The sequence below is a fragment of the Jaculus jaculus genome, chromosome 6 (genome assembly GCF_020740685.1).
Source record: "Jaculus jaculus isolate mJacJac1 chromosome 6, mJacJac1.mat.Y.cur, whole genome shotgun sequence".
In the NCBI taxonomy this organism is placed as follows: domain Eukaryota; kingdom Metazoa; phylum Chordata; class Mammalia; order Rodentia; family Dipodidae; genus Jaculus; species Jaculus jaculus.
In genome coordinates this window covers 144,625,731-144,645,560 of record NC_059107.1, presented here as the reverse complement: position 1 = coordinate 144,645,560, position 19,830 = coordinate 144,625,731, and the positions used below count along the sequence as shown (strand labels likewise).

The window sequence follows — 19,830 nt, the reverse complement described above, 5'->3', positions numbered from 1 at the left end:
AATTTAGTAATTTGTTTTTATTTTTATTTTTTTTGAGGTAGGATCTCACTCTGGCACATGCTGACCTAGAATTCACTCTGTATTCTCAGGGTAGCCTCAAACTCATGGTGATCCTCCTACCTCTGTCTCCCAAGTGCTGAGATTAAAGGTGTGCCCCATCATGCCCAGCAAATTCTTCCTTTTAAAAATATTTGACTTTTATTTATTTATGAGAGAGAGAATGGGCACATCAGGGCCTCTAGCCACTACAAATGAACTCCATTCATGCACCACCTTGTGCGTCTGGCTTACATGGGGGATCTGGAGAGTTGAACATGGGTCCTTGGGTTTCGCAGGCAAGTGCATTAACCACTAAGCCATCTCTCCAGCCCCAATTTTTCTTTATTTTCTGAACTTCACAGTAACTTTTGTTTGAGGAAAGATGATGTATAGAGAAATAGCATTATTAAGCACAAAACACACTTTGAAAGCCTAAGTCACGATGGAGATTGACAACCCTGGAGAGGCGCTTCACAAGCACCTTTAGGCTGTGTTTATAAATGGCCTAACAGACTTGACCATGACTTGGCAAAACTGGCTGGTGATTCTTAGCACTGGGTAACCAGTTCAGCTGCTGCAGAACTTCCAGACTGCAGGAGCATGCTGCCTGGTTTTGCGACACTGTCGTCCACTTGATGCGTATGTGGAGACCTGGTCCTCATACATTTATAGGGTTAGCCAGACTTCATCTTTGCAAGATATCTCAGTCAATAATGTAAAGATAGATTTCTTGATTAAAATCAACGTTTACATAGAGGTTGTACACATTATTATAGTCAGCTTTCCATATCTCTGGATTATAAACCTAAAGATTCAAACACTAGGATACTGAACAGATTAAGAAAGTTACAGGGCTGGAGAGATGGGTTGGTGGTTAAGGTACTTGCCTACGAAGCTAAGGACACAGGTTTGATTCCTCAGTACCCACATAAGCCAGATATAGAAGGTGGTGCATGCATTTGGAATTTGTTCACAGGGGCTGGAGGCCCTGGAGCTCCCATTCTCTCTATCTGCTTCTTCCTTTCTCTTTCAAATAATAAATAAATAAATAAATTAAATAAATAGAGTTACTTTTGTACTGAACATTGGCAGATATATTTTCTGTGTCATAATGTCCTGAATAATAGTGTATCAACTAGTGCTGGAGAGATGGCTTCATGGTTAAAGTGCTTGTCTGCTAAGCCTAAGGACCTAGGTTTGATTCCCTAGGACCCACATTAGCCAGATGCACAAGGTGGTCTGGAGTTCATTTGCAGGGGCTGGAGGCCTTGGTGTACCCATTCTTTCTCTATCTGCCTCTTTCTCTCTCTCTCTCTTTTAAATGAATAAATACATAATACAATAAATTAAAAATGGTATACCTGGGGAGGTAATATGATGGAGAATGGAATTTCAAATGGGAAAGTGTGGGGGTGGGGAGGGAGGGAATTACCATGGGATATATTTTATAATCATGGAAAATGTTAATAAAAATTTAAAAATAAAAAAAATAAAAATAAATAAAAATGGTATACCAACTACTTATAAAGCCTCTACTCTGTTTTCAGTACTGTAAGTAATTTAGAGGTGATTTGAAGTATACATGAAGTGTGTAGATTGCATGCAAATACTATGATACTGATATAAAAGACTTGAATGTCTGGAGATTTTGGTATTCACAGGTAGTCCTGAAGCCAATCCTTGTGGAGTCTGGGGCACTGAAGGCTGACTCTATTTTGGAATTGTTGAGAGTATAAGAGCAGGATTAGTAGTCACTATTATTAACCAGGGAGGCAAAATCAGCAACCAATCAGAACAGGAAAAGAAGGAGCCGCCACAGTTTGGACACCCACTAGTTTTCTTTTGCAATGAATTGCAGCCACCTGAATCATCTGTCTTTTCCTTCATAAACCCATCATTAACTCAGATCTATGGTTCTGGTACAACTTCCTGGCTGAACTGGGAAAGGAATCAGATAAGATAACTAAAAATGTCATTCCCAGGTGCCATGCAAATACCCATATATTAGCCCTTGCAGTGGGAGGAGGGGATCAAAAGAAAAAAGGGGGAAGTAGGAGAACAAGAAGTAATAGTGTGGTATGCTACGTGTCTTCTCCTTTAACTGAAACTGAGGTAGAGTGAAAGAAGTAGCTCAAAAGGTTACGAGAGAGGACAAATATTTCTCAGCCACTAGATTTTTCAGAAAAGGTTTCTATCAAGTTGAACGGTGACTGTCAAGGCACAATAAGTCTGTAACTGCTCTGGGGGGTACAACAGGCCTCTGTTGCTAAGACTGGATGTTTCTGTAAGAGATCATGGTCAGGAAGACCCGCAGCAACATGATGGGCATCAGAGCTGAGCTTGGCAGCCAGCAGCCTTCTGCCTCAGATCTGTGCCTGATAATATAAGTGCAAACATACAAGGGAATTCCGGGCATTTCATCACAACTGCTTCAAGTTGGTTTTGCTATTATCTAAAAACATTTTCCTTTTTCCTGGAAAGTTTGCCTGAAAGGTAAATTTTAAAGACATTTTTTACTAAACTCAAATGGGGAAAAGAAGCAGGCCTACGTGAAATAAGACAAATTTGTTCAGAAAAGTCTACTAGAGTCGGGCATGGTGGCTCATGCCTATAGTCCCAGGACTCAGAGGTTAAAGCAGGAAGACACAATAGCCATGAATTTGAGACCAGTCTGGGGTTCACAGTGAAAAGAAAAGTCTGTTAGACTGAAAAAAACAAGATGGGGAAGATGAGTGTCATGCTGCACCCCTTTAATCCCCACACTCCAGAGGCTGAGGTAGGAGGGTCACCATAAATTCAAGGCTAACCTTGTGAGTTCTAGATCAGTCTGGGCTAGGGTGACAGCCTGTGGAGGTGGGGCTGGGGAGATGGCTGAGCAGGACATAGCTTGGCCATTAAAGTTGTTTGCTTATAAAGCCTGCTGGCCCAGGTTCAATTCGCCTGTACCCACATAAAGCCCAATGTACAATGTGGCACATGTGTCTGGAGTTTGTTTGCATTGGCAAGAGGCCTTGGTACGCCCATTCCCAACCTCACCCCCCCACCATCCAGCTCTTTCTCAATTTCTCTCTCAAATAAATAAATAAAAATGTTTGTTTTTTTTAATGAAGGGATTAGAGAGGTGACTCAGTGGATAAAGGTACTTGCTTTGCAAACCAAGATGGCCTGGGTTAGACTCCCCAGTACCCACATATGGCCAGGTACCCAAAAAGGCACACACATCTGGAGTTTCTTTGCAGTGGCTGGAGGTCCTGGTCCACTCATACTAACACTCTCTCTGCCTCTTTGTCTCTTTCTCTAAAATAATAAATAATAATATTTTTAAAAATGGGGAAAAGGATGGGTTTTCAAGATTCTATCATGATATACTTTTTATTCTGGGGAAGAATATTTAGAGCTTCTATTATAAATGAAAATAGCTGCTAATCCTTATTTTGCAGTTTGCTTTGTTAGAAAGCACAGTGACCAGCCAGGACAGCAATGAACCAAGTGCTGAGCGCCAGTGAGGTATTGTTTGCAATTTTTAATTAAGCAATCCCTGCAAACATCTTTTTTCTTTTTCTTTAGTATTAGGAGGAAAGGAAATGGTCACATTCTGGGGCCTTGTGTAGAAAACCAGAAAAGGCTTTCTCTTTCCAATGAGATTGCAAAGCAGCGATGTTAGGAGGCAGCGCCTGGCCGGCCGGCCCTCAGTATTCCTCAGGATTGCTTGATTGTAAGTCTCGCAAATACGAATCAATTATGTTTGGAGGCACACCTTGTAAGAGGAGCCTGCAGAAGGACAGCCCACCTAAGGAGGACAAACAAATGGAGAAAAAAAAAAAAGTCAAAACCATCTATATGAAACATCACCGGAAGAGACTGCTGGACTAGCTGCCTGCTAATGTGACTCATCATGTTCCCACTAACTACAAAAACTCTTTCAGTCCCTGTTTGAAAATCTCCTGGTTTTCGTTCATTTAGAATTGTTGGCATCTAGTCGGAAAAGCAAGTTCCTGGCAGACCCACTGCAATTTATCCCCTCTACGATTGTTCAATCTTAGTTTGAATTCCTAAATGGTTGAAAGGGCCGACTGCCCATGCAGAGGTTTTGTGACTAGACGATTTGAAAGTTCTGACTGAATGGCACGATCAATGCATACCATGTTCTGGGGCGGTGGGAAGGTCTGTTTCCAGTTTGTTAATGCTTTTTTGTATTAATGACAAAAGTGTTTTTTTTTTTTCCTTTTTTTTTTTGACGGAGGGTCTAATTCACACAGTTCTAAACTCACTATGTGGCTCAGGCTGTGCCTCCTTCCATCCTTTCCATGGTGACCCGCCTACACCAGCCTCCTGAGTGCTGGGATTGTAAGCATGAGTCACAATAAGTTTTTTTATTTAAGCACATTGAAAAAGAAAAGGGTATTTGTTTCAACTTTGGCCTCTATAAACTGTCAAAAGTGCAAAAATTGGAACTATTTGATTAAAAATAGGTTCAATATTTTCTGAAGATAATGAAATGCCAAACTAATATTTCATACCTACCGTGTGAGTTTCTGAATCATATTAAAAATATAAGTATCATTCAAGAGAAAATCCATGAAAAACAAGACCCCACTGTCCTTTGACAAAGTGCTTCACTACTTGCTAATGAATTCATGACCAGACAAAAGCAGCATGCTGTGTGAACATTCTTAAAACTCCTTGAATGCAAATTTGAGAAAGTCATTCTCCTTTTAAAAATATCAAGTCACATATTGGTAGAAATGATGCCACTTATATACATGTCCATTCCTTGATGCAAAGAATTCAGAATGCGTGGGGGTATCATACATTTTCATCCACATTAAGTGCTTTGATGCGTGCTCTGCATTCAACAACTTGCTTCATTTCAGCAGAAAATTGTGATTAATAAATACTAGACATTAATCCCAAGACAGAAATGCAAATTAAAACTACAAAGTTAGCAATTTTAAAGTCCATGTTCATTGGATTACATGATGACAATCATGCCATACTCCACAGGCATATGACATTCATAAGCTTCATATGCCAAAACCATATGAAAGCTTACCTTAGATGACAATATACATTCAAAAATCCTTACTGTGCTACAACTAAGGGAAGGAGAGAAAGAGAAAGAGAGAGAGAAAGAGAAGTTGTGAGCATTAATCAAATGCTAACACCAAAGCTGAGTACTTGTTGAAGATATAATTATGGTCATAATTATGATAAGGTGGTTTCATTAATCCTTAGTCAGGTGAAAGAAATAGAAAAAAATCGAGTGAAGGGTAAGGATCCAGTCACTTCAAAAGGATCATTAATACAAAAAATTATTAATATGCACAACCACTTTGCCAGAATAGGTGGCAAAGCCAATCTGATGGTATAGTGAATATTTATGGTAAGAGCTTCCAAACCATTAGCTTAAAAAAATCCTACAACATATATATATTGTGTTTTTCAACAAAAGAAAAACATTGACAGTATAAAAAATGTTAGTGTTCATATATATATGTTGAAATTCCAAAAGGCAAAATTATCAAGTATAAACCTTGGGCTATTGTATTCTAGAATATTCTATTTGGTACAGGTGACATATAACTGATCTAACTAAATGCAAGTCTGCAACTTGGACTACAAAGTGACTAAATGTGTAACTTACAAAACATTAAAGGAAGAAGTCTATTTTTTTTCTTTCTAAAGCTGACATTTTCTCTGGAAGTTAAGAAAGCTAATATTGTAAACTCAGGCACAGATGAATATCAGAGTTTACATCAAGCTACTTACTCAGCCCCTGAAGAATTTTTCATTAGCTCTTCCAAACAGGGGTGAGCCACATACGTACAATAGGACCTGATTTATTACCTAATGCATTTTGTTGAAGGTCTAAAACTTCCCTCCTTTTACATGTATAAACATGAAATGCTTACATCCCATGATAATGTCCAGTAGCTAAACAGTTTACAGATATCATATTGGTGAATTTGTACTGGCAAGATCTTATGTATAAGCACTTTCAAATATTGGACTGATCTTTGTTTTTTCTCTCTATTCAAATGCACACAGTAGGCTGAAGATGTAGCTCAGTGGTAAGAGCATTTGCCTAGTATGCATGAGGTCCTGGGTTCAATTCCCAGTGCCACTGAAAAAAAAAATGCACAGAGCTGTTTATTTATTTATTACAACTTAGCAGGTTTAAAAATGTTCAGTTTCTAAATTTCATCATGTATCTAAATTTCCTATGCTGTAAACTATCTTAAGTGAGCAACATGTCTTAATATATTTGAAAAATGAAATTATTAAGTAAAAAGTCATTGATTCCAAAGTTGTGATAGTCATACTCTGTAAAATGTTACCTTCAAATGTAACTTTCTGCATTATTGAGTCATGTGTATGGTATTTAATATTCTGATAAAATGTATTGCTTCTACACTATTTAATATCCTTGAATAATTTGGCCTTCCTTGTTCATGGCATAAACGCTGTATGCCATGAATTGCTAAGAAATTCAATTAAAAGCAAACAGGAAAGTCAAGCTTTACATGCAAAATGCATTTTCATGTAAGAGGAATGGAACAAAAAATAGAAATATCCAGTGGGATATGAGCTTTTTAAACCTGTTGCTGCCCCTCCAGGAAGACTGGCTGTCCAGGGGTATCTACTCCTTGATATATCACTGCAGAATTAGAATATTTGGACCAGTATTTATTTGTTCTCAGTGACATTCTTACCTCTGTTTTTTTTTTTTTACACAGCTTAACTTGCTTCACCTCTTATCAGATAACAATCTGATGATAAACAATCTTCACTTTATTTTTAGGACCAAAATCTTTCATCAAGAAATAAATCACAGCTGATATCTTATCATAAATTTTAATATTAGAATACAGTATTCTCATTATTAAGTTCAAGAATCATACAACTTGCCATACAATTACTTAAAAGAATATAATGTCTACATGCATAATATTACTTGCTTTTATAGAAGGCCCCATTATTAAAACGCTTATGAAATTATAATTTTATATCATTAACAACATTTAGTTATTTTTCAAAGCACAAGTATGCATATATATGTATATATATTTATGTATACTTGCATATTTGTAGGAGATGCTGATATTTAAGTATCAATAATACTTTGGAACAATTGAGGATAGAGTTTTCAAAACCAGATGACTTGTAAATGGGACCTTAATCATTCCTTAAAGCTAATAAAGCAGCTATTTCAATAGTCTGCTGAAGATTTTTCCATCATAATATATGCTTTATGCTTTACGAGATAAAAATATTTTTCTATTTATGAATTACTGTATACCTGAAGGCTGACAGAAATCATGAGAAAGAAAAGTTACACAAGGATGTTACTTTACCAAAGATGTTTCTTGTACTGTATTTATACTAAATTTAGAATTAAAATGTTACTTTTCAAAAATACTCTAAGCACTTACTCTGAATTTATAAACAGATATTTACAAAGCCATATTTCTGACTTTTAGATTATAATTACTCCAGTTTAGACAGATAGAAAAAATAAAATACTTGGGTTATCATAGAATAGTTATTTATAAACAGATATTTACAAAGCCATATTTCTGACTTTTAGATTATAATTACTCCAGTTTAGACAGATAGAAAAAATAAAATACTTGGGTTATCATAGAATAGTTAAGAATAAGAGAAAACACATTAGGATCATGTCATCTACTCTCTCATGATGTTCTTTTTCTGTAGAGATTTCTCATGGTCTTTCAAAGGAGGTTTTGATTGTTGAGAAAAGTTTCAGAATAAAAACTATAGTGATTAATAAGAAATTTGATTAAGATGTCAGTTTATGCCCAGATTCATTTACTAGATAAATCCTTATGTGTTTTCTTGGTCTATATTAGACGCAACATTTCTTAAATAAGATGCATACTTACAAATTCTCTAGAAATTTTAAAATATATGTATGGTATGTTCTATATGTATAATATCACATACTAAATTAGCAAATCTTCCCATACTTATATGTTTATATAGGAAGTTTCCATGGGAATTCCTTAATTATAGTTTCACTAGATGAATCATATACTATTTACAGATGAACTATGTAACTACAGCAACAATTATTTGAGTTTATTCATTTGTACCATGCTAACTAGCAAGAATTGTAAAAGATAAGGGAAAACAAGCTGACTTAAATAATCAAATGAAGCTGAGTGACCGCAGGATTTAAAAATATTCTGTCCCGCCAACTCTGCCCTAGTCAGAGCATCTTCTCAAGTAGTTTGGATTTTGCAATAAGAGCATCATTCTTTTAATGTTAGCCTATGGATGAGATCTTGGGTGACATACCTTTCACCTCCAGTTTGCACTCAATCTCCACTGTCCCAAGTTCATTGACAGCTTTGCAGCAGTAAGTGCCTCCATCATAAGGGCTGGGCTTACGGATTTCCAGGGTACAGACGCCCTGGTTACTGAACATCCTGTATCTTGGGTCATCCACAATAGCCACTTTGTTTTTCATCCAGGTGATTTTGGGCTGAAGTTCAGATTGAAGAAAGCTCAGTCAAAGCCTATCTGCCTGTAGCATGTTAACACACTCTCCAATCCAGTGACACAATTTTAAAGCATGGCTTAGAAAGAAAGCACATCTAAGAAAAACAGACAATGACTTGGGCACTGTTTCTTTCAAACTCTACTGAGCGCTTGGCAAGAACACACTTGGGGAGCTCTGAAGAACAAAGGCAGACTTGTTCAGAGGCTATTTTAGAGCAATCTTCCTGGATGGATTCAGTTGCATTTCAATTTGCTCTGCTTGGGTACAGAGTTTTCAGTCGTAAGATGAACGTGTTCTGGGCCTCTAATGTACAGCATGCTTGATGATGGATGTGCTGATCTGATGGTGACAATCATCAAACGTTGTCCACATCAAATTAGCATGCTGTGCACCTTGAGTATATATGCTTATTTGCCAACAAAATCTTTCCAAATTTTAAATATTTTGATTATTTATTCGAGAGTGACAGAGAGAGAGAGAAAGAGCCAGACAGAGAGAGAGAATGGGCACGCCAGGGCTTCCAGCTACTGCAAACAAACTCCAGACACGTGCGCCCCCTTGTGCATCTGGCTAACGTGGGTCCTGGGGAATGGAGCCTCGAACTGGGGTCCTTAGGCTTCACAGGCAAGCGCTTAACAGCTAAACCATCTCTCCAGCCCATATTTCCAAATTTTAAAAACTGATCTGCATGAGTATGATGTAAATTCATCAGAGACAGTTAGGTTACTAAGTCTTTTTCAGAGAATTCTCCAAAGGTGTTGTGACGATCTGGTTTTCGCCTTTCCTGTTCCTGAGATTTTCTTCTAATTCTCTATAGGCTACCTACACCTCTTCCTCACTTCACCTCCTCTCTGATAATGTGAATTCATCATCTGTGGTAGTAGAGAGGCTCCAGCCAGATAATACAGGATCAGCAATGACCTGGTCACCCAGAAGTAACCATACTCCTTGCCTTGTCATCTACATTTGTAACCATTGATCCTCCCCACTCCTTTCCCCTGTCTACTCCTCTGTAAACACACACCCTCCACATTCTCACTCTACCCCTGCTGTATTATTTTGTCTTGCTTGGAGCTTAGAGTTGGTGTCTTTTCTGTCTCCTTCACCCAGTCCTCTCTCCCTTCCACTTTTCAAATGGGAGCATTTCCTGAGGCTCACATCTTGGTCCCCAGATTTTCACTCATTACCCTCTTTCCTCAGTGATACCCCTTTGTAGAGTTGTTCCAATGAATTAAGCATAGCATGTCCATGCTGACTCCCCAGTAGACAGCAGCAGCACTCCCCTTCCTCCTAAGCTGTGGTGAAAGTCTCCACCTGCTTCCCTATTCTTCTCACGTGGTTGGACTAACATCACTCACATGTACACCATGATTCAGCATATTCTTCTCATGCTCAGTCTACTTCTCCCTCTGACTTCTCTATTTCTGTTCAAGATATTTACAGGAAATGTACCACTAGCACAATTTTCAAAATTCAAGGAGAATTTCCCTGAGTGCTACTCACAGATGGGGATATATGTCTCTATGGACAATGTTCATTAATTCATTGCTATTTTGAACATCAACATGAAGCTTGAAATCCTGTCTAAATCTCTTCAGTCAGTTATGATCTCTTCCATCTTAGCGCTCTGGGTCCTCATCAAAGCACATTTTATAATCTTCTTTGCATTACAGTAGAATTGCTATTATAGAACTCTGGATCATACCTGACATCTGATCAACTTGATTTTTCAGGTGGAATAGAATTTACTTTCATGTCCTTAGCTCTCAATTATTTTTTTTTTTTTTGTTTGTTTATTTTTGCTTTTGGTTTCCGAGGTAGGGTCTTGGTCTAGCCCAGGTTGACCTTGAATTCACTATGTACTCTCAGGGTGGCCTCGAACTCACAGCAATCCTCCTACCTCTGCCTCCCAAGTGCTGGGATTAAAGGCATGTGCCACCACGCCCGGCTAACTCTCAATTCTTTTAAAAGCATGTGGTTTTCAGGGCTGGATAGATGGCTTAGAAGTTAAGGTGCTTGCCTGTGAAGCCTAAGGATCCATGTTCAACTCTGCAGATCTACATAAGCCAGACACACAAAGGTGAGGCAAGTGCAAGGTTGCACATGCCTACTACGTGCCACCAGTGTCTGGAGTTCAGTTGCAGCGGCTGAGACCCTGGTGCACGGATTCTCTCTCCCTCTGTCTCCCTCTCTTTCTCTCTCTAAAATAAATTTTTTTTTTTTTTTCCCTTGGTTTTTCGAGGTAGGGTCTCACTCTAGCCCAGACTACCTGGAATTCACTATGGAGTCTCAGGGTGGCCTTGAACTCACAGTGATCCTCCTACCTCTGCCTCCCAAGTGCTGGGATTAAAGGCATATGCCACCATGCCCGGCTAATTTTTTTTTTTTTTTTTTTTTTTGAGGTAGGGTCTCTAGCCTAGGCTGACCTGGAATTCACTATGTAATCTCAGGGTGGCCTTGAACTCACAGCGATCCTCCTACCTCTGCCTCCCAAGTGCTGGGATTAAAGGCATTTTGCCACCATGCCTGGCTCTAAAGTAAAAATTCCTTAAATTATGTGGCTATCTTTAGAAGTTATTTATTAGTTAATAAAGAAACATAGCAGTTTTTATTATAACATTTGAATAGTATAATTATCCACAAACAACACTCTCCATTCCCTTCATCCCAGAAAGACCCAAATAGCAGTTGAAAGGCCCATTTATCCTGCTACTTACCATTATAACATGAAAAAAAATAGGGGCTTTGAAATCATATATTTAAGTATTGTGACTAAAACAAACAAACAAAAAACAACCATGGTACCTTAGGGTTTCCTCTCACACTGCAGTTCAGGGTGGCGTTGTAACCAGCTATCGCATAGGTGTTAACCAAAGGTTGAGTAAACATGGGTGCCTCTGTGAAATCAAAGTCGTTGTACACTGGATTTTTGTAGATTTTACCTTAAAAAGAAGTATTGAAATATAGTTCAATATACACATTGTTATGAGAATGGCATACTTTCTATGTCATTCAAATGTTCCTGACCTTAGAGGAGCATGAGCAATGTGCCATGCCATAGACTCTGAAGGGCACACATCTACAACCAATTGCATAGCAAGCGGAGAGCCACAGTGTACCTGACAGTAAAACAGATTCTGAGAGAGACAGACACAGAGAGAAAGACAGATAGAGGGAGAGAGAGAGAATGGGCGCGCCAGGGCTTCCAGCCTCTGCAAACGAACTCCAGACGCGTGCGCCCCCTTGTGCATCTGGCTAACGTGGGACCTGGGGAACCGAGCCTCGAACCGGGGTCCTTAGGCCTCACAGGCAAGCGCTTAACCGCTAAGCCATCTCTCCAGCCCTCTTACTGAGTTCTTTGATCAGAAATGTTTTTATTAAAAAAAAATTTTTTTTTTTCTTTTCAAGGTAGGGTTTCACTCTAGTCCAGGCTGACCTGGAATTCAATATGTAGTCTCAGGGTGGCCTCGAACTCACAGTGATCCTCCTACCTCTGCCTCACGTGTGCTGGGATTAAAGATGTGTACCACTACACCTGGCTATTGAAATATTTTTATGATATTTATTTATGAAAGAGAGAGCGAGAACAAGAGCAAGAGTGAGAGAGAGAGACAGCATACCAGAGATTCTTGCTACTACAAACTCCTGATACATGTGACACTTTGTGCATCTGGCTTTACGTGGGTACTGGAGACTTGAACATGGGCCAGCAGGCTTTGCAAGTAAGTGAGTAATTGTCTCTAACTGCTGAGCCACTTCCTCAGCCCTAATCAGAAACGTGCTGTAATGTGAAAAATACAATGAGGGGCTGGAGAGACTGTTCACTGGTTAAGTCACTTGCCTGAAAAACCCAATAACCTGGGTTCAACTCCCTAGTCCCCACATAGAGCCAGATGCACAAAGTGGCACATGCATCTGGAGTTTGTTTGCAGTGGCTGGAGGCCCTGGCACTCCCATTCTCTCTCTCTCTCTCTCTCTGCTTGCAAACAAATAAAATATTTTTAAAGAATACAATGAAGACTTCAGAGTGATAGAGGATGAGGTAAAATGACGCAGCTAGAAGTCAGCATCTCTTTTCTCTGCGGTGACTCCCACGCTCTGCTACACTGAAGGTGTCCAAGAGTAACAGAAATCCAAGAAGCAGTTGTGGGCTTCTCCCCATCCCTGTGACATTTACATTTATAGACAAAACCACCAGAATGCATTGAAGCTTCAATTTGTAAAACCTACAATAATGCTCTAACTTCTCTTGGACATTTTTACTTGTAACGTAGAAATTGTACTTGAGCATTGTTACCATAATTTTTCGTATGGTCACTCTTTCCTTACCTCTCAGCCCATCTCCCTGTCTTTCAGTCTTCCCCAAGGAGCCAGCCAAGGATCCCGAATGTCAGTCTACCCCAACTCACCATCCTTGGCAATCACAGCACTCTCCTTAGTCATTGTCGCATCCTCGCTCAGGCCACACATGTTTTCGGCAAAGACCCGGAAATAGTATTCGTTTCCTATGACTAGTTCAGTAATGGTGGCGTTGGTTCGGTGGTAATGTTCAATGACGGTGAACCATTCCTGAGAGGAAAAAAAAAAAAAAAAAAGATAGTAATCTGTGGAAATTCAACTGAAATATATGCATTTCCTAGCTACTAGTTAGGGTAAAAGGACATCCTATTAAAGAGAAAACAAACACTAACTTCAAAAAAAATTATTTTTATTTATTTAGGTATTTATTTGACAGAGAAAGAGGGCAAGAGAGAGAAAGAGAGAATTAGGTGCACCAGGGCCTCCAGCCACTGCAAACCAACTCCAGAAATGTGTGCCCCTTTGTGCATCTGGCTAATGTGGGCCCTGGGGAATCAAACCTGGGTCCTTTGGCTTTGCCGGCAAACATCTTGGGCTAAGCATCTCTCCAGCCCAGACACTAACTTTTATGCCAAGAGCAATGACAGTGCATATTAATACTTCACACTGTACTTTACAATGCCATTTAATTTTCATTTACATTTGATTTGTATAACCTAGATGCCATTTTCTAGGTTCTTTCCTCCCCCCCCCCCAAGGCAGGTTCTCACTCTAACCCAGGCTTACTTTGAATTAACTATGTAGTCTCAGGCTGGCCTTGAACTCATGGTGACCCTCCTACCTCTGCCTCCCGAGTGTTGGGATTAAAGGCATGTGCCACCATGCCCAGCCCCATTTTCTGTTATCTTTGCTTTTTTTTTTAAACTATACAATGTCCATCATAAACTTATCTATCCTCTGACCTGTCTATCTTTCATTGTAGAACAAGCATAATTATGGAGCTGAAGTGACAACTTTTCTAGAGGAAGAGATGAAGCCAAGTCACCACAGTAAAATCAATGGCTCAGCCTTTAATCCCAGCACTCGGGGGGGCAGAGGTAGGAGGATCGCCATGAGTTTGAGGCCACCCTGAGACTACAGAGTGAATTCCAGGTCAGCCTGGGCTACAGTGAGACCCTACCTTGAAGAAAAAAAAAAAAAAAAGATGAATCAGTGGTGTTCCGCAAACTTAGTCCATATGAATTTTGGGTCTTTCAGATACGGCATCCTCCCAGCCTGTTTCTCCTCTCACTACACTTCCACTTTGACCACCCTGCATGGCCTTAACTTGGCTGCTTTTTCTCTATAGGACTTATCACTTTATCCTACATATGTACTTTTATTTTGCTTGTTTGCTCTCTACCTCCTGATTAAATGGATATGCCATTAACATAAAGCTTGACTTTTCCTCTCACTTCACAGAGCCTATCACACAGTACCTGGCACCTAGTACATACAGTGTGCAGAATAAAAAAAATTTAAAATATTTTTATTTATTTGTAAGTAGAGAGAGAATGGGTGCGTTAGGTCCTTCAGCCACTGCAACTGAAGTCAGGATGCGTGTGTCCCACTTTGTGCATCTGGCTTTATGTGGGTACTGGGGAATGGAACTCAGCCTGATAGGCCTTGCAACCAAGTGCCTTAGCCACTGAGCCATTTCTCCAGCCCCCAAGTTGATTTAGTACTGAATGAATTAGTGAAAGTTACATTAAAATTTTTAAATGATTTCTTTACTTATGCCAAAAAAATGGTGGCTTCATCACAATTGCATCAAAAAAAATAAAATACCTTGGAATAAACCTAACTAAGGAAGTAAAGAATCTATACAATGAGAACTTTAAGACACTCAAGCGAGAAATTGCAGAAGACACTAGAAAGTGGAGAAACATCCCTTGTTCCTGGCTTGGAAGAATCAATATCGTGAAAATGGCAATCTTACCTAAAGCAATCTACACATTTAATGCAATCCCTATCAAAATTCCAAAGGCTTTCTTCATGGAAATAGAAAAAACAATCCAAAAATTCATTTGGAATCATAAAAAACCTCGAATATCTAAAATAATACTGAGCAACAAAAAAGAGGCTGGTGGTATCACCATACCTGATTTTAACCTATACTACAGAGCCATAGTAACAAAAACAGCATGGTACTGGCACAAAAACAGACATGTAGATCAGTGGAACAGAATAGAGGACCCAGATGTAAGCCCAAGTAGCTATAGCCACCTGATATTCGATAAAAATGCCAAAAATACTCATTGGAGAAGAGACAGCCTCTTCAGCAAATGGTGTTTTGAAAACTGGATAAATATCTGCAGAAGGATGAAAATAGATTCTTCTATCTCGCCATGCACAAGAATTAAGTCCAAATGGATTAAAGACCTTAACATCAGACCGGAAACTTTGAAACTGCTAGAGGAAAAAGTAGGGGAAACCCTCCAACATATTGGTCTTGGCAAAGACTTTCTAAATACAACCCCAATTGCTCAGGCAATAAAACCACAGATTAACCACTGGGACCTAATGAAATTACAAAGATTTTGCACCGCAAAGGACACAGTGAAAAAAGCAAAGAGGCAACCTACAGAATGGGAAAAAATCTTCGCCAGCTATATATCTGATAAAGGATTAATATCTAGGATATACAAAGAACTCAAAAAGTTAACTAATAAGGAATCAAACAGGCCAATCAAAAAATGGGCTAAGGAGCTAAATAGAGAGTTCTCAAAGGAAGAAATACGAATGGCATATAAGCACCTAAAAAAATGTTCTACGTCACTAGTCATCAGGGAAATGCAGATTAAAACTACACTGAGATTCCATCTCACTCCTGTCAGATTGGCCACCATCATGAAAACAAATGATCATAAATGTTGGCGGGGATGTGGAAAAAAAGGAACCCTTCTGCACTGCTGGTGGGAATGCAATCTGGTCCAGCCATTGTGGAAAACAGTGTGGAGGTTCCTAAAGCAGCTAGAGATTGATCTACCATATGACCCAGCTATAGCACTCCTAGGCATATATCCAAAGGACTCATCTCATTTCCTTAGAAGTACATGCTCAACCATGTTTATTGCTGCTCAATTTATAATAGCTGGGAAATGGAACCAGCCTAGATGTCCCTCAACAGATGAGTGGATAATGAAGATGTGGTACATTTATACAATGGAGTTCTACTCAGCGGTAAAGAAAAATGAAGTTATGAAATTTGCAGAAAAATGGATGGACCTGGAAAGTATTATACTAAGTCAGGTAACCCAGGCCCAGAAAGCCAAGCGCCACATGTTCTCCCTCATATGGGGATCCTAGCTACAGATGACTGGGCTTCTGTGTGAGAATGAAAATACTTAGTAGCAGAGGCCAGTAAGTTGAAAAGGAGACATAAAGGGTGGAGAAAGGAAGGGAGGAGGATACTTAATAGGTTGATATTGTATATATGTAATTACAATGATTGTAATGGGGAGGTAATATGATTGAGAATGGAATTTCAAACGGGAAAGTGTGGGGGTGGGGAGGGAGGGAATTACCATGGGATATATTTTATAATCATGGAAAATGTTAATAAAAATTTAAAAAAAAAAAAAAAATGGTGGCTTCAATGTATGCCTTGCAGCCATGAAGGACCACATTATACTACAGGTATTTAGTATTATTAACAGAGAAAATATGTCTGCTAACAAAAACCACATTTCATAAAAGAGAAGTATTTTCCTTGGAATTTCAGGGCCATCATTATTTATGAATTTTGGGATAATATGAGCACCAAACCAATGCAGTTATGCCTTTCTTCATTCTCAAAGCACTTCATACAATCCTTTATGGTATTGGCTTATCATTTGGTCTCATGTATTTCTTCTTGCTTTAACTAGAGTTTCTTAAAGCATTATGTTTAAAATTTTTAAAAATATTTTATTTACTTGAGAGACGGAGAGAATATAAGTGAGAATGGGTTTGCTATGGCCTCCTGCTTACTGCAAATGAACTTCAGACACATGCCACTTAGTGTTTCTGGCTTTACATGGGTCTTGGGGAATTGAACCCAGGCTGTCAGGCTTTGCAAGCAAGTGACTTTTAACTGCTGAGCCATCTCTCTGGCCCTAAAAAGTTATTTATTTAGTTAAGAGTGGGAAAGAGGGGGGAGAGAGAGAGAGAGAGAGAGAGAGAGAGAGAGAGAGAGAGAGAGAGAGAGAATGGGCATGCCAGGGCTTTCAGCCACTGCAAACGAACTCCAGACACATGTGCCACCTTGTGCATCTGGCTTACGTGGGTACTGGGCAATAGAACCAGGGATCTTTGGCTTTGCAGGCAAGTACCTTAACTGCTAAGCCATCTCTCCACTCCCCTAAAAAGTTTTGATTTAGCACTGCAACAGTAAGAGGATAGAAAGGTGAACATCTGGGCACACATGGAAGGAGCAGTGATGGGAGGTAGCAAGGACTTTGGGGGCGCAGATGCAGAACTACGTCTGCAGCTCTGAGGAAACCTTGCGGAGCTGATGTCCTCTGGAGGAGAACTGGCGCGGGAGCGCTTTCTGGTCTCTAGGTCTGTTCCTGCTAAAGTACAGTGAAACCCCGCGCCACACCTCAATCACATGGGGAGGTAGGAAAGTCCTGGCCCATGTGGACTTGGCTGGAGATCTAAGATGAATGATGTGATGGTATAATGTGGTAAAGGAATGGGGATGCTGTGTTAGGGGCCATCTATAGGGACTGTGGTGCCTTGGGATTCATTGCCAGTCTCTGGCCTGAGTTCCAATAAAAGCCCTCATTGCAAAGGAACTCCAAGACATTGAAATGTGTCTCTTACAAGGTCATCCATTAGCCTAGCTCTCAGGTGTTCAGGCTTAGGTGAAAGATGTTGGTCACTTTAAATGCCTAATCTTGTATTTTCATGTCATACCTACTCAGGAACAAAAAGCCATAGGAAATAAGTGGCCTAAAATCCCTTTCTGTCACATAAGACTGCTTTGTCCAGCTTTGTTTCCTTCTTCTATAAAGCCACTTTGGTTTTATAACCTAAGGTTTTACTGAGTCTAAAAGTATAAATTCGGAAGACTTCCTGCCATTATCATTCACCATGATGTTTCATTATAAGGATGAACAAGATTCCTATTCCATTGTGTCTAGACATTCTTTTATTCACTCATTCCTTCTCAGGTATGAGGAGGCAGTGTGTGAATTCTCATTCCTCCTTCAACAAATTCTGGGAATTTCTTGCAAGTCACTGATCCTCTTCTGAGCCTCATTTTACTCATCTATAAAATATAGGTTGTAGCTAATCATTACTCTGAGTTATGTCTTGAACACATTAGGCTGGTTGCCCTCACAATATGCTATAACTTTTAGCATCTCACCTGCCTAGCTGGTGTCTATCTGAAAAAGAAAATAAACTATGGACTGGAGAGATGGCTCAGCTGTTAAGGTGTTTGCCTGCAAAGCCTAACAGCTGGGTTCTATTCCCCAGTACCCACATAAAGCCAGATGCACAAAGTGGCATATGAGTCTGAAGTTCATTTGCAGCAGCTGGAGACCCTGGAGAGCCCATTCCCTTCATCTCTCTTCTCTGTCTCTCTCTGCTTGCAAAATATAAGTAAAAATATTTTTTTTAAAAAAACTTGTAAAACCATAAGGCTCTACCATCTAACATCGATTTCACAAGGAGAGTTGCATAGGTGTGAATGTGAGTCAGAGCAGAGTGAGCAAATGTTTGTGGAATGACCGGAGTCCTTGACTTCACTGAGCATTTATATCACCAGCTGCTATAGACTCTCAGCTTTATAATGACTAAGCAAGGTAAAGATTTGTGCTGTATTCTATAGAAAAGAAAACGGAGGCCAAGGAGGGCAAGGGTTATGCACAGTATCTTAAATGACAACACTGGGGTAACCCCAAAGGTCCCACCCTTCCTGCTGGGCCCCATCAATTCTCTATGGTCTTCGCAGGCTTCTCACGCCACCTCCATTACCTCGGAGGAGCGCGGCTCTCTGTGGCCGCTGCTGGGTCAGAGAAGCAGCCTTACTCACCATGCTCTTCTTGTCCGCCTTCTGGATGGTGTACCCCGTGATGGCCGCGTTGCCGTCGTCTTTCGGTGGTGTCCACGTCAGGGCAACATTCTCCCCCCAGACATCTTCAATGTTCACAGCTTGAGGAGGCCCTGGGCGGTCTGCAGGACGAGGTCATGTCATCAGTATGCCATCACTTCCCCTCTCAATCTATGCCCTGTTACACGAGGACGTCCTTAAATGTCCTTGTCCCTGTTACAGGAGACCATGGGGGCCCCCGAGAACACACACTTCCTTCCATTCAAATGGTGTCTGGCCAGAGCAACTCCTCTCAACTTAGCCAAATCCCCCAAATCAAGTCAGAAACCTTTTACCCAAAGACAGGCTCACCAGAAGAAGTTGCCCCTTTGGTTAGAGACTGTCAGGAAACAAGGTTTCTTTTTTCTTTTCTTTTGCTTTTTTTTTTTTGTTGTTGTTGTTTATTTTTATTTATTTATTTGAGAGCGACAGAGAGAAGAGGCAAAGAGAGAGAGAGAGAGAGAGAGAGAGAGAGAGAGAATGGGCGCGCCAGGGCCTCTAGCCACTGCAAACGAACTCCAGACACATGCACTACCTTACCTTGTGCTTATGTAGGACCTGGAGAATCAAACCTGGGTCCTTAGGCTTTGCAGGCATACGCCTTAACCACTAAGCCATCTCTCCAGCCCTCCACTTTATTTTTTTGAGACCGGGTCAGTCACTAAGCCTAGAGCTCATTGAGTCAGTTAGAAAGCAAGTCTCAGGGATCCTTCTGTCTGCCTCCTCAGGGCTGGGATTATAGACATGTGCCATCACATGAGCCTTTTTTACAAGGGGACTAGGGATCCAAATACAGGTCCTATGCTTGCCTGGCAAACATTTTACCCTTTGAGCTATCTCCGTAGCCCCT

General features: G+C 40.1%; 1 protein-coding gene and 1 non-coding gene across 2 annotated transcripts in view; one reads left to right on the top strand and one right to left on the bottom strand.

Annotated features, from left to right (window-relative positions):
- Window positions 1–3,601: 3,601 nt before the first annotated feature.
- Window positions 3,602–19,830, bottom strand: part of Mybpc1 (myosin binding protein C1) — a 70,284-nt gene continuing 54,055 nt past the window's right edge. The window contains exons 25-29 of the mRNA XM_045152256.1: window positions 18,924–19,063; window positions 12,973–13,132; window positions 11,369–11,505; window positions 8,359–8,545; window positions 3,602–3,829 (exon numbers count right to left, since the gene is read on the bottom strand). Coding sequence (XP_045008191.1) covers window positions 3,729–3,829; window positions 8,359–8,545; window positions 11,369–11,505; window positions 12,973–13,132; window positions 18,924–19,063 — 725 coding nt within the window. The 3' untranslated portion in view covers window positions 3,602–3,728. The remainder of the gene's footprint in view (window positions 3,830–8,358; window positions 8,546–11,368; window positions 11,506–12,972; window positions 13,133–18,923; window positions 19,064–19,830) is intronic.
- Window positions 6,090–6,163, top strand: Trnat-agu. The gene has a single exon. It is a non-coding gene; the product is annotated as a tRNA-Thr (tRNA).